Raw genomic sequence first — 12,197 nt, forward strand, 5'->3', positions numbered from 1 at the left:
TTCCCATTTTTCTGTAGCTAATTATCTGAATTTTGTGAATGATAAATTGCTCCAAAATCTAATTTTGATTCATGCACATTGATGTTTTAGACCCTCTGAAGGAGAAACCCTGGACACTTCCACAGCTTTACAACTATTGCAGGTCACATAATGGATCTTCTGTACAATTTTGGGGACACTGATAAGAACACAAATCATAAAGAAAACCACAGTAAATGTTTTTGTACCTTAGATGCGAAAATATGTTTAAAACTTAAGAAATGCAAAACATGAAATGGAAAATGTGTAGCATCCCTGTTTTCCGTCCTTTTTTTTTTTTTTTTTAAACCTAAAGGGCTACAGATTTGAAAGCCTTACCTCAAGGATTTCATCTCGGCGTCGTAATGATCCTGCTTGGTTGACTGTGACTTTTGCTAAAACGGTTCGGATATTTCACCTGTTACTTAACCTCGTGAAGTATTTTTACTGCAGTTCCATCACTAAAGGTAAACGTTTCGTTGTTGCTCGGACGACTTTTTAAGGTCCTGAATTACGCCGACTTCATTAATGTGCTTTTTGAGATGTTGTGAACCGGTCCTGCAAGTGTCAGATTTACTCTTGGCGCTGTTTCTTGGGGGGGCTGAATAAACATGTTAAATAATAAAAAGCACGTATTTTATTGAACGTGCAGTAAAAGGGTGGATATTTATCTTAATGCATGTTGTTATTTGTGCATGAGTTGCTCTGTATTAAGACACTTCTATGCATTTACGTTACTTTCCTGGCTCAGTAACAATAATATGTTACCTGACGTAGTAAATGGAGGTTCAAAAGTTATCTTTTATTTCAGAAGAGTTTAAATATTTTGAATTATACATTTCAGGTGACCAAAGCCATACTTGTTACTTTGCAGCGACTCGTTTGAAAAACGTAATTATTCCACGTTTAGAGGTCCCAATGCGTCTCATGCTAACATGAGGTGAAAGTCTTCCAGAAGAAGTTTCGGCAGCCTGCCTTGCGCTCTCGGTGGGTGAAGCGGATGTGTCGTCTCATCAGCCTCTGCCTGCCTCCGAGTTCGTCCTCCTCCTCCTCCTCCTGCTCGCGGAGCATCTCTTCTCCTCTGGACGCCGTCAGTTCAGACATGAGCCTCAGCAAGAGCAAGCCGGTTAGATCCTGATGGAGAACAGAACCGGGAAACTGGAGTTTATGACATTACCGGTTCCCCCTTCCTGTCTGATTACTTAGAAAAACCTCAACCTAATTTATGATGGGTATTTTGGGTTGGTTTTGTACACTTAAATGACTGCCTCCATAGCTCCACTCTTTATGAGAATAAATAAACTAAATAGCAACCCTAATACATAGATGATTTACTGAAAATAGTAGCATTGGGTTGTAATGAAGTCCTGAGTAAATGTATAATGCGTCATAGACAGGTCCTGTAGCATTAAAAAACGTCTGCTTCCTAAACTCTGGCATAGAAATGGAACATATTCATATTTAATATTCAAATAATTTCATATTCAAATAATGTCTTTTAAAACTACTTCAGTAGTAGTTTTTAAGATTCACTTAAAAACTGACGCACACTGTTGTCCAATATGTGTCGCTACACTTTGCGGAGGACAAACCTAGAAATTGACAGCCTTTCCTCCAAAAAGGCATTTTTCTTCTTTTCTAAACAGAATTAGTGTCACTTTGAATAAAAAGGCGGAGGAACTGTTTTTGTTGTTGTTTTAGTATATTTGTTATAGCTTTCGCGGTTTAAGATTAAGGATGAAGTAAGTATAGCAACAAAAAAAAAAAAAAAACGTCTAAAAGATGAGAAAAAGTGGGAATAGCGTCAATAGTAAATGTCAAAATAACATGTTGATCTGCGGCAGACATGCCATGTGTAAAGGATGCAAATTTGTACTTTATAAAATAAATTTAATGACAAAGATGCTGTTTTTCTTAGCGCATGAACATCCTGAGCCAAACTAAATGTGAAAAACAAGGCAGTTTCAGCATTCCCACGTTATTTCACATAATTTCAATAGTTTAGCTTTAAACACAAAGTAGAATCTCAAATTTTCTTACTGACTTTATTTTGTAATGGAAAAGAAAATGTAATCCATCAACCCATCATCCCCAACTCATATATGCCTCATCAGTGACTGAATAAGGACAGAAATATTTATTCTGTGGAGATTCAGGGAAACAAGCAGCAATTGAGGAAAAATGAAGTATGTAGATGCAAAGCAAGGTAAAAGTATAAAAGCAAAAAAACAGCAAGAGACTGAATAGTAATGGGAAATTTGCAACATAGGAAAATACTCGGATTTAAAGAAACATGCAGCTGATTATGAGAATTTCACAAATTAACGATAATTCATATTCCTATGATAAATGTTCCAACTTTTATGTTGTCTAGACACTTGAGGCTAATTTAAAAAAAAAAAAATCTGTCAAATCAAAGCTATTTTCATCCAACACAGTCCAAATAGAATTTTAATAAAAACGACTAAATGTCCGCAGTATCTTCCAAGCGTCGATCTAATCGGAACAGATCTATTGGTTATTGAACTCACCTTATCACTGATCAGTTCTGCTTGTAGGGTTTCCGTGAGTTCATCCATTTGTGGAGCAGAGCTGACGTGGAGCGCCAGCATGGAGGAGCACAAAGCCACAACAAGCACCTTCATCTGAGAGCAAAGCATCTTCACAAACCCCGAAGCCGAGTTTGTCCCAAATCTGGCAAACCCCAACAAGTCAAGCGATGTGTGGCCGATGGTTGCTGTGCAGATCTGATAAATAGAGTCCTTCATCTTCAAATCTCCCTCATCCTCAAGCCAACGGAGGGATGTGATTGGTGGAGGAGATGACCGGTTGTCATCTCTGACTGTGACAAAAAAATAAATAAAAACCTCAAAACACTCACAAACATTGACTGTGGGTGATTTAAACACACACTGAAGCATCTTTACATTTCATCTAAACTTTAACGTAATTATATTAATTATGTTTGTCACAATTAGCAGCCAATTAGCAGTTTTGCGTGCAGGAGTCCTATCAGCTGCCTGCTGCGCGGTGCTGTTCTTGACCCGATGTGACTCAAATGTTACTCGCCCACTGCTCATATTATCACTTTGAGTCAAGAGGAAGATGAAATTTAAGGGATTTAACGCCTAAATGTCACGCTGCAAGTACACAACTTGTATTTAGAAATTAAATAAAGAAAGGTTAAGAAGTTTGTGGGAAGCGGAGAAACTCAAGGCAGATGCACAGGAGCCTGCTGGTTTTTATTTTTGAGCTTTGGCAGATAGTTTAGAGATGGGAATGTCTTCACCTGGTTCAGCTATCCTAAAGGATCTACAGGGGAAAATGTTTTATAAAAGTAGCCAAAGAAGATGTTTCAGGTGATATTACACCACATGGATTTGTGAGTGCTTTTAGTTTTATTCTGTTCCATCCTACCTGGAAACATGTGTCACACTTAAATGTTCCAGAGCATCAAGTAACTTTTAATATCAAAGATAACCTGAGTAAATACAAAAAAAAGACAATTTCATTGATTCTAACTCAAGTTGTGATGAACTAACCAAAGAAAAGAGTCCTCATCTAAAGATGAATAGGGGAAAACAACTTGTTTTTCAGGTATTCTGACTTTTATCCTGTAAATAAGGGAGAAAAAAAATCAAGTCTGGGATTTTTCTGTTCTCAGTTTTAGTTTTCTCAGATTTTTAGACTTTGAAAACTTTAAAATGAAATTCAATGCTCTTCAAGGAACTTTATTTTCAGAAGTGGACTCACTTGGATATTTGTCAAATTTCCACTCTGTGGTTATGCTTCTTTAATAAAATATTATTTTGATTAATTCTTTAGTGCCAGCAAATGTGGTGGATGGTGGACAATAGTGCAGATGACAATTACAAATGGTTTAAAAAAGGTTACGCGTTTTTCTAAGAAGGCAGAAGGTCTTAAATCAAGAATAAATGTTCTACCAATTTTATTTTTAGAGAAATTTAATGTGAACATTTCTCCTCAACAGCAGTCTCCTGGAAACACTCTTTAATTCGATGATGACCTTTTCTGCAGGTTTTCCTCCTCCTTCTCAACAGGACTCTCACTGATAAACCTGATTACTCAGTTTTTAAGCGAAACATGTCTTGACTTAAGGTAGCATTTTCCAGGCAGGCATCCAGCTGAGCAGGAGGAGTAAAGATCAGGTCACAGCTGTCTATCCTGCCAAGGTGTTTGTGAAAACTAGTGAAGGTTTATTTAAGTTAATAATACATTTGAATAACTAATGAATGAATTCTTAGCGTCATTCATGTTGGCAATGAGTCAAAATCCCGAACAAGTTGAGCTTGTTCGTAGGCCAACGAGGTTAATAACAGATATGTGCCGATTTTCTCAAGAGTGGTTCCAGTCCCCTTTGGCGTTGCTGCCCTCTGCTGGTTATTCTGTGTCAGTGGCTATTTGAAAGAACCGATACCAACTGGTTTCTCCATCTTCACTCTGATGATTGGTGGCTAAAATATCTTTAATTGATATAAAATTTGGGACAGAACAGCATAAAGTGCAAATCGATTGAAGAAATAACCATGAAGTCAGATGATAAAGATAGCATGACAGCACTAGTATCAAAATACACGTTTAAAAGTTCAGAAACCCGATACCTTTGAAAAAGCTGAAAATGTAAGCAAGAAATTATTAATTTTTAAAATGTGTTTCTATCAGTATATGTGTAGTATGTCAGAACAGGAAGCAATAATGAAATTTGTCAACAAAAAAATGGTTAAATGTTTTGCTTCTAAATTGATCTAATATCTTTCTTTTTATCTTCAATTGCATGGCTGAAAGAAAACAGCATTACAATCTCTTTTAAATACCAAAAAATAGTGGCATATTTGAGTCCTTACTACTGGACAAATTTTGCCATTCACATTGGCAGGAGCTGTTCTGTCACTGACTTAATTACTGACAGGCTGCACCTTGGGAGGCAGCTGATTGTTAGTTGCTTTGTGGACAAATGGTGTTATAAAAGGTTGGGCAGAGGACAGAGTTTCATGGTGCATGTCTGGTGAAAAACAAGTGGTTCACTTGTGCTTGTACTGGTCAGTAGGTGTAGTTTGTTAGCTGTTAAGCTAGCGTTAGACACCAATACATCAACAGCTATGGCTTTCAAGATGATGTTTAGGTAGGTTTTTGTGGTTTATTGTACATCAGGTTTTGATTTTTGAGCTATCTTTTCACTTTTTGTTTTGTAACTACAGTGTGGCATTACTCCTGTCCTTGTGGTCCACTGCAGGATGTGACTTCTTCGTGGAAGGTTGGTAGCTCCTTGTTTATCCTACAGTGACTCTAAGACAAGAGTTCTCTATAACTTATGTGTTTCCACAGGTGTTCTTCGACTAGAATGTCATGATCGTTACTTCATGATAGCTGTTGACCTTGCTGCCACTGGAGAAGTTCCTCGCTTTGAGGCTGTAGGTTAGTGTTCCTGTTCTGCTGCAGCTCAGGGCACTGAGGATGGCAGTGGTTTGAGACAAATTAGGCTGAACATGTTTATAACTGACTGCATAACCCGTGAAATGTCTTTGCTAAATGTTTCTCAGATGGAACTGGAACGTATGCCATCACTGAGCATTATGCAGCAAAATGTGGTTACAGTATCAGTATTCTCTCTCTCCTGGGCCTTGTAGAGCTCAGGGCATCCTACTTCAGTTGTCATACTGAGAAGGTACTGAAAGAAACCAGCTTTCCTGACCTTTAGAGAAGGTTCCTTGTTCATCCTGGCTAATATTTCCAACTCTGTTTCAGGGTGCTGACTTTTCATTCAGATTTAACCTGATAACTTCCTATAAAGGAATAGATGCTTACTATGCACTCAATAAGACCTGTTCACCCCCTCTGCCCTGGTCACCTAGAGAGGTCACCTGTGAGGTCAACTACATGGAGGTCTGTCTTCCCTAAGTCTCCCTCCCTCCTTAAGCCCTCACCCCTGTTTTTAAACCCTCTAATCATGTTGCCACAGGTATCTGTAAGGAATGAACTTCCCTGCCAATCTGGGTTAAGTGATGGCTGGAGCACCCTCGGCCCTGTATGTATCAATGATGGCAATTGGTTTTCTGGATTAGCAACTTTCTAATTGTCTGTCTCTACAGCTGGACAGTCCCTCCACTGAAGACTGGCAGGTGACTTTTCAAAATCCAGATGAGCGGTTGCCACCCATGAACCTGTCTCAAGCCCGACAGCAGGGCTACATATTTGATCTTGTCCATGACAGGATTGTGTTTCGTACACCGTATGGTCAACCTGACTCCTATCGTACTGAGGTAGAAGGCCCTTTCCAGCTACTTGCAATGTCCTACTCCCAACATGGTGTTTAACCAGCATGTTGTCTTAGGTGACTGGGGTTCCAGTAGAAGTGGTCCATGCAACAGTGTTTTCACGGAAAAGCTGGGTTTTTGTTATGGTTGACCTGATTGCTGCTTGCTCCAAGGGTTTGTAAACTAAGCTGTTTTTTTTTTTTTTTTACAAAGATGTACAGTTTAGTAAAATGACTTTCTCCAAACAGATGAAGGGTCATATGACAGTGGCTATATGATCTGGGGCACTCCAGAAGCACTCTATCCCAGTCTTGGCAAAACACAGATTAGTTTTGGCCTCAATGGCAACCTTATGGAGCAGGCTGCTGCGGTACAGAAGGGTTTTATTATGAAAAGGTATAACTCGACTGTCCAAATTGGGATCCCTTATAATGCTGAAGGAGGCTACAGGAAGGTAAAGACACTTGACTATAAAAGTCTCCTGCATATTTGACTTGCGTCTAACTAAAATCAATTTCAGAGCTTTGTGAGTGATGGCCTCTTTGAGTTCTACATCTTCGACCTCTACTTGAAACAAACGTCGGTGGATGAACGCCATGAAGAGACCGTGCTGTGGTTTCACAGGAATCTTGTTACACCCCTCCTGTCATCTCCACTCATCACTGAAGACCAAACAGATGTAGAAGATGGCACATTCTCAATCAATCTAGGCAAAGTTCCCAGAGATGTTGAGCTGACCTCTGTTCAGCTGAATGGGCAGGAATTTGCAGTGCCCTTCAGTGACTCCATCGCATACACCCTTACAGAAGTCAGACATTCCAACCAAAGCCACAGCTACACTCTGAAGGTGCCATTGCATGACCCAATTGTAATCCAGGAGGTAAGTGTCTTTAAGAACATCATCCAGTGGGGTCATAATGCAAACCTGGTTCTAACATTTTTTTTTTTCTTAAATATATTTAGTTCTCCAAAGAGAATGCAGCCATGTTGCACAAACTGGACATAAACTACACCCTGATTGTCACACCTGGAGACGAGCCATACTACCACACCATCTCAGTCACAGCACTAAAGGCCGTCTGTAAGTCATATCCTGACTTCCTTCCATCCATTTTCTAACACCCTTGTCCCTAGTGGGGTCAGGAGGGGTCATATCCAGACTTGGTTCCCTTAAATTAAATATTTAGCAACTTGTTTTGTTTGGCAGCTCCTCCATCTTTTGATGTGGTCTGTACGGAGTCTGGGATTGACTTCAAGTTGGCTTATCGCTCTTTTGACTACCTGTGGGATTTCACGATTGGCTCAGATCGACTAACCCCAGCTCTGGCAGCCAACCGTGGCTACACCATGAGCAATGACAGTCAAAGTCTGCTGCTCAGTGTTCCACTGTTCACACATGGATACAAATACACGGTAATATTAGCAACTGGGCCCATCTAGAAAGTTTGAGTTTTTAAGCCTGACATTGAAATTCCTTTTCTTGAAGGATATTGGTCTGAAAGGCTTTCTCGGGACATTTACAATCCTTGTGAGGGAAAGTGAAACTGCTGACATCCTGACTTCCACCATCAAGACATGCCTGTTTAATACCACAGAGTTCATTAGTAAGAAAAAGCTATATTACTGTAATGGAGGTTGCCAGGCTTGTGAATACTAACTGGTGGTTATTTTCCAATAGTGTGTTCAACTAATGGGTGGATGACTGTGGTGGTTGATCTGTCTGCTGTTCCAAGTGACGAGAGGCCAGCACACTTCCATCTCGTGAACAGCCTGTGTGTACCCAAAGAAGTAGATGGTGCACGAGTGCTCTTCTCATTTCCACTTCACAGTTGTGGTTCCACTGTTGAGGTAAATATTACCCAATATTAAAACTAACTGCAGAGTGTCAAGTGTTTAATACTCTTGTTCCCCCCTCAGTTGGCAAAGGAAAACGTGACTTATCAAAACAAGATTTACTTTGACACTTCTGAGAATGCTGTTGAAGGGTATGTCCTGCAAGGCAGCACTTCCTGGCACCACATTCTAGTTGTATCTTAATTTCAGTCTCAACTCTCCTGCCCCCCCACAGAATGACCGTGCAGTGCATGTACCCTCTAGCTAGTCTCCACCGACTCTTCTCTAGCCACAAATTTGAATCTGACGAAGAAGGTGTTGGCAACATAATCCCTTTTGTGGAAACTACAAAAGGTATATTTGCTTGCTTAAGAACTTGGATGTAGTTTTAAGTAATGTCAATTAAACTAAATGTATTTCTTAGCTGTTCCAGCTACTGTGACTCCAACTAAAATTACAACCACAGTTGCTCCCCAAATAACCAGAAGTCCCAGCTTGCACCGGCCTCCTTTCTACCCTACTGCTCGTTACATCAAAGTTTACAGGGTTCATAACCAACCTGGCCAGTTCAGTAAAGGTAAGTGAGTAAACTCTTGCAATTGAAACTTTAAACCTGTCTAACTCTTTCCTCTACTTGTAGGGCCTAAGGGAAACTTCCAAGTAAAGAAGCTTCTTCATTATGCTTGAGAATGTGTAATTTTTACTGTTTCATTGAATAAAGCTTTAAGTACTGTTGAGTAGCTGTGCCTATTTTTAAGCAGAATGGAAAAAGAAATCGGGCCATTCTAGTGTCCTTAAAGATTGACCTATGGTCACTAGGCAAAACTGGCCTGTGAAGCAAGTTTTCCGAAAACTACAACTTGCACTTCATTCTTTACTCTGGATCAGTGTAGAACAGGTGTCAAGTGGCACTCTTCAGGATGACTAATACTTTTGTGAAGTACAGGCATTGTTGCAGAAAACTTTTGTTTTTTCTGAATATTATGCACTACATTGAAATTAGAAAAGCCCACTGGCTAATCTCCTGTCCACCAAGTACATGAGCACAGCAATAAAGCACAATAGCCAGATTACCAATGTAACATTTTTATAATGGCTTGAGTCTTTTTGTCCTTTGAAAATGGGAGCCTCAAACTATACAAACCGCTGTCCTGCTCAAACACACTTGAATCAAACGTCTGGCTTGTTACCAGGCCTTTGTCTAACTTGATGGCCTGCTGAAGAGGTGATTCAATCTGGTTCAGCTGTGTTGGAGCACAGCTAAACCACAGGTGCCAAACTCCAGTCCTTAAGGGCTGGTGTCCTGCAGATTTTAGATGTGCCACAGGTACAAAACACTGGAATGAAATGGCTTAATTACCTCCTCCTTGTGTAGATCAGTTCTGTAGAGCCTTAATGACCTAATTATTCTATTCAGGTGTGGTGCAGCAGAGGCACATCTAACCGGCCCTTGAGGACTGGAGTTTGACACCCCTGATCTAAACCCTGATTTAGGGCAGAGACTCGGTGACTTGGAGGTCTCTCCTTTAAACTGAGAACTTCACCGCGCTTTTTCATCGAACGTAGTCTCGTCACTCCACCAGCAGGGGTCGCCAGTGGAAACGCAACAAACGAGCTTGTTTACTTTTGATGGTTCTAAAAACCCACGAGTCCGTTTGCGTTTCTTTGAATTAATTAGACGACCATGAGCTACAGCGAAGCACGTTTATTGGTGAGTTCCCCCTCAGACTTTAATGCTTCAGTCGGGGTCTATTAATTTCATTCGCCGTTCGTCCTGAAACAGAGAGCCAGGCAGACCGTCCTGGCACCCATCTCCACCAGGACCCTGCAGCACCCGTCCTTCCTGCCTCTTTACATGCCCACACGTTTTCATCACGCCTTTCAGGGAGATGCTCACCCAGGTTGGTCACTTCTATGTTAATGTAAATGTTTGAGTTGAACAATAAGTGACGGCTAATTTCTCTTCAGGTTACCCAATGAGTCCCGTGGAGCTCTTCTACACGGACCACACTCTGCCCTGCGGGAGGAGGATCTATAATAGCCTGAGTAGGAAAATGGTGAGTCAGTCCATGCATCAAGATCTCAGAAAATTTTAAAGTTAAGAGTTTAAGTGCAGAAGCACGGGGAAGACTGCTGACAGGAGAGCAGCAGACGGTTAATGAAACCTTAAGAGTTTCACTGCTAAAGAAGCTGGCTGTTCAGACTGCTGTATCCAAGCATATTTATTTGACAGTGAAAGCAAAATGTGTGGTTGAAATGAGATGCGCACACAACAGCTGTGATAGAAATGTTCAGCTGAAGTCTCTTCTGCAAGAAGAGCTTCACCAAATCAAAGTCGCTTTAGGTCCAGTGTGAAACTTCTACAGTCAATGGTGGTTAAAGGAGACTTGTCTTATGCTGGTTTTAGACCACTTTTTTAGTGCTTTATTTTTTCCTCCCGAGTCCAAAGTCTCCACCATCATCTGAGGACATTTCAGAGGACTTCTGTCTGCTGCCAAGCTTTATGAACTGATTTAATTTAAAAGCAGGACCACATTGCCAAAGGTACCGATACTGCTTTGATAACCCTGCAGAGAATGTTCAAAAGAAAAATGAGACGCTAGAACCAGCATTGCAGATAACCTAAAGGCTGCTATCAAAACATCCTGGGCTTCCATCAACCGAGTTGATTGCCTCCATGCCACTGATGCAGTAATTAATGCAGAAGGAGCCCAGACCAATTGCTAAATGTGTGTACTTTACAGAACATGGATATAATATGTATTTGTCTGAAATCTCCGTATTAAAAAAATGTATTTGTTTCTAAATTTTAGGTTTTCAGTAGCTGTAAGTCATAATTACCAGTAGACAAACACAGAAACTTTTCAATTTTATGTTTAAAAACTCAAGGAACCAAAAGGATTGAAAGGGACACACTTAAAAATATATGAATAATGGTTGATCATTTGCATAAAAAAAACAAGCATTTAAAATTTTCAAAATGGCTTGCCACATTAAACTTGGCCCATCTCTTGAAGAGAAGGGTCAATGCTGAGTTTATAAAAACATACCGTAAAGCCTGCTAATTGTTTTCACTTTTCCAATCAGGCTTTTGATTGCTCCCAGCTCAACACTCCTCCCCCCATCATGTCTGCCTGCGTCGCCCCTCCTAACCGCCCAGACCCATTCAGGGCCGGACCTCACCCCACCAACAACCTGGGCAGCCCAAGCTGGAGATTCCAGGACATCCACCCTCCTCAGGTGCAGCCAAGGTTTGTGGTCATCCAGCTCACTCAGCAGGAGGACCAGGTTATTACCAGCCTGTTGAAACTCCACCACCAGGAGGCGCCCCAGAGCAAGGAGAGAGTCGCCGCTGCACAGGCTGACTTCCCAGGAGCTTTAAAGTCAAATCCCAGAGATTTTAGCACAGGTTCACTGGAGGGGGCAAACAAGGTTTTCTGCATTGATGCGTCAGAGGAGCGACAGAAATGGTCAGACGCAGAGTATGAAGCTGCTAACACTCTACTGAGCAGCTTTCAGCAAGTGGAGGATTTAATAGGAAACACAGCAACACCTCCTGATCTTCTGCAGTCCCAAACCTCTCAAACAGAACTAGAATGCCAGACTTTCCCACCATCAGTAACTTGTTACAGTTCACAAAAAGGAAGCTGCATCAAGGAGAACGGAGGCGTCGGGTCTCAGGAGGATATGACCGCGTGTCCAACAGGTTTTGAGAGCAAACTGGAACAAGAGAGGATGGAGGGCAGGTCAGAGGAGCGGATGCTGACAGATTTGGAAGGGGACGCTGTGCAGGTTCTGCTCAGCCTCAGGGAGGCGACGACTTTCGATGCCATGCAGTGATCGCGTCGAACCAAAGGATCGTTTTTGGAATGAGTCTTTGATTTGGTTATGGAGGCCTCAAACTGGGCAGTTTATCCTCCGAAAAAGACTTCAATTTGTCATTCTTTTTTTTTACCTAGTTGTAAAATATCTTAAATATATGTTCACGTTTGTACTGTGACATTAATATGTTGTGTTCAATAAAAATGTTTCATTTTCAAACACGAGACTAAGAGTTTTAATTTTTTTTTT

General features: G+C 40.9%; 3 protein-coding genes across 3 annotated transcripts; 2 read left to right on the plus strand and 1 right to left on the minus strand.

Moving 5' to 3' along the window:
- Positions 1-290: 290 nt before the first annotated feature.
- LOC102225462 (somatostatin-1-like) lies at positions 291-2,854 on the minus strand. Its single transcript, XM_005804803.3, has 2 exons — positions 2,550-2,854; positions 291-1,152 (listed from the first exon to the last, which is right to left on the minus strand). Exons 1-2 carry the CDS (start codon positions 2,784-2,786, stop codon positions 949-951), a joined length of 441 nt encoding a protein of 146 aa, XP_005804860.3. The 5' UTR covers positions 2,787-2,854; the 3' UTR covers positions 291-948.
- A 2,179-nt stretch (positions 2,855-5,033) lies between these two features.
- On the plus strand, positions 5,034-8,866 carry LOC102225723. The gene is made up of 18 exons (XM_023345968.1): positions 5,034-5,161; positions 5,238-5,293; positions 5,365-5,454; positions 5,580-5,704; positions 5,785-5,922; positions 5,999-6,064; positions 6,129-6,299; positions 6,371-6,467; positions 6,542-6,747; positions 6,814-7,173; positions 7,257-7,374; positions 7,501-7,706; positions 7,780-7,897; positions 7,972-8,141; positions 8,211-8,278; positions 8,362-8,480; positions 8,551-8,703; positions 8,767-8,866. The coding sequence occupies exons 1-18, from the start codon at positions 5,139-5,141 to the stop codon at positions 8,811-8,813; spliced, it is 2,331 nt and encodes a 776-aa protein (XP_023201736.1). The 5' UTR covers positions 5,034-5,138; the 3' UTR covers positions 8,814-8,866.
- Positions 8,867-9,603: 737 nt separating this feature from the next.
- Positions 9,604-12,037, plus strand: sap25 (Sin3A associated protein 25). The gene is made up of 4 exons (XM_023346841.1): positions 9,604-9,837; positions 9,910-10,027; positions 10,095-10,183; positions 11,214-12,037. The coding sequence occupies exons 1-4, from the start codon at positions 9,811-9,813 to the stop codon at positions 11,964-11,966; spliced, it is 987 nt and encodes a 328-aa protein (XP_023202609.1). The 5' UTR covers positions 9,604-9,810; the 3' UTR covers positions 11,967-12,037.
- Positions 12,038-12,197: the final 160 nt, after the last annotated feature.

This window comes from Xiphophorus maculatus, chromosome 14, assembly GCF_002775205.1.
Source record: "Xiphophorus maculatus strain JP 163 A chromosome 14, X_maculatus-5.0-male, whole genome shotgun sequence".
NCBI lineage: Eukaryota > Metazoa > Chordata > Actinopteri > Cyprinodontiformes > Poeciliidae > Xiphophorus > Xiphophorus maculatus.

Excerpts from the sequence above, each read along its gene's own strand:
- LOC102225462 (XM_005804803.3), bottom strand. The coding sequence starts at position 2,786 with ATGAAGGACTCTATTTATCAGATCTGCACAGCAACCATCGGCCACACA. Across the intron at positions 1,153-2,549 it reads CAGAACTGATCAGTGATAAG|GATCTAACCGGCTTGCTCTT; the intron begins GTGAGTTCAATA and ends GTTCTCCATCAG.
- LOC102225723 (XM_023345968.1), top strand. The coding sequence starts at position 5,139 with ATGGCTTTCAAGATGATGTTTAG. Across the intron at positions 7,174-7,256 it reads ACCCAATTGTAATCCAGGAG|TTCTCCAAAGAGAATGCAGC; the intron begins GTAAGTGTCTTT and ends AAATATATTTAG. Across the intron at positions 8,279-8,361 it reads TCTGAGAATGCTGTTGAAGG|AATGACCGTGCAGTGCATGT; the intron begins GTATGTCCTGCA and ends GCCCCCCCACAG.
- sap25 (XM_023346841.1), top strand. The coding sequence starts at position 9,811 with ATGAGCTACAGCGAAGCACGTTTATTG. Across the intron at positions 9,838-9,909 it reads ACAGCGAAGCACGTTTATTG|AGAGCCAGGCAGACCGTCCT; the intron begins GTGAGTTCCCCC and ends GTCCTGAAACAG. Across the intron at positions 10,184-11,213 it reads ATAGCCTGAGTAGGAAAATG|GCTTTTGATTGCTCCCAGCT; the intron begins GTGAGTCAGTCC and ends TTTTCCAATCAG.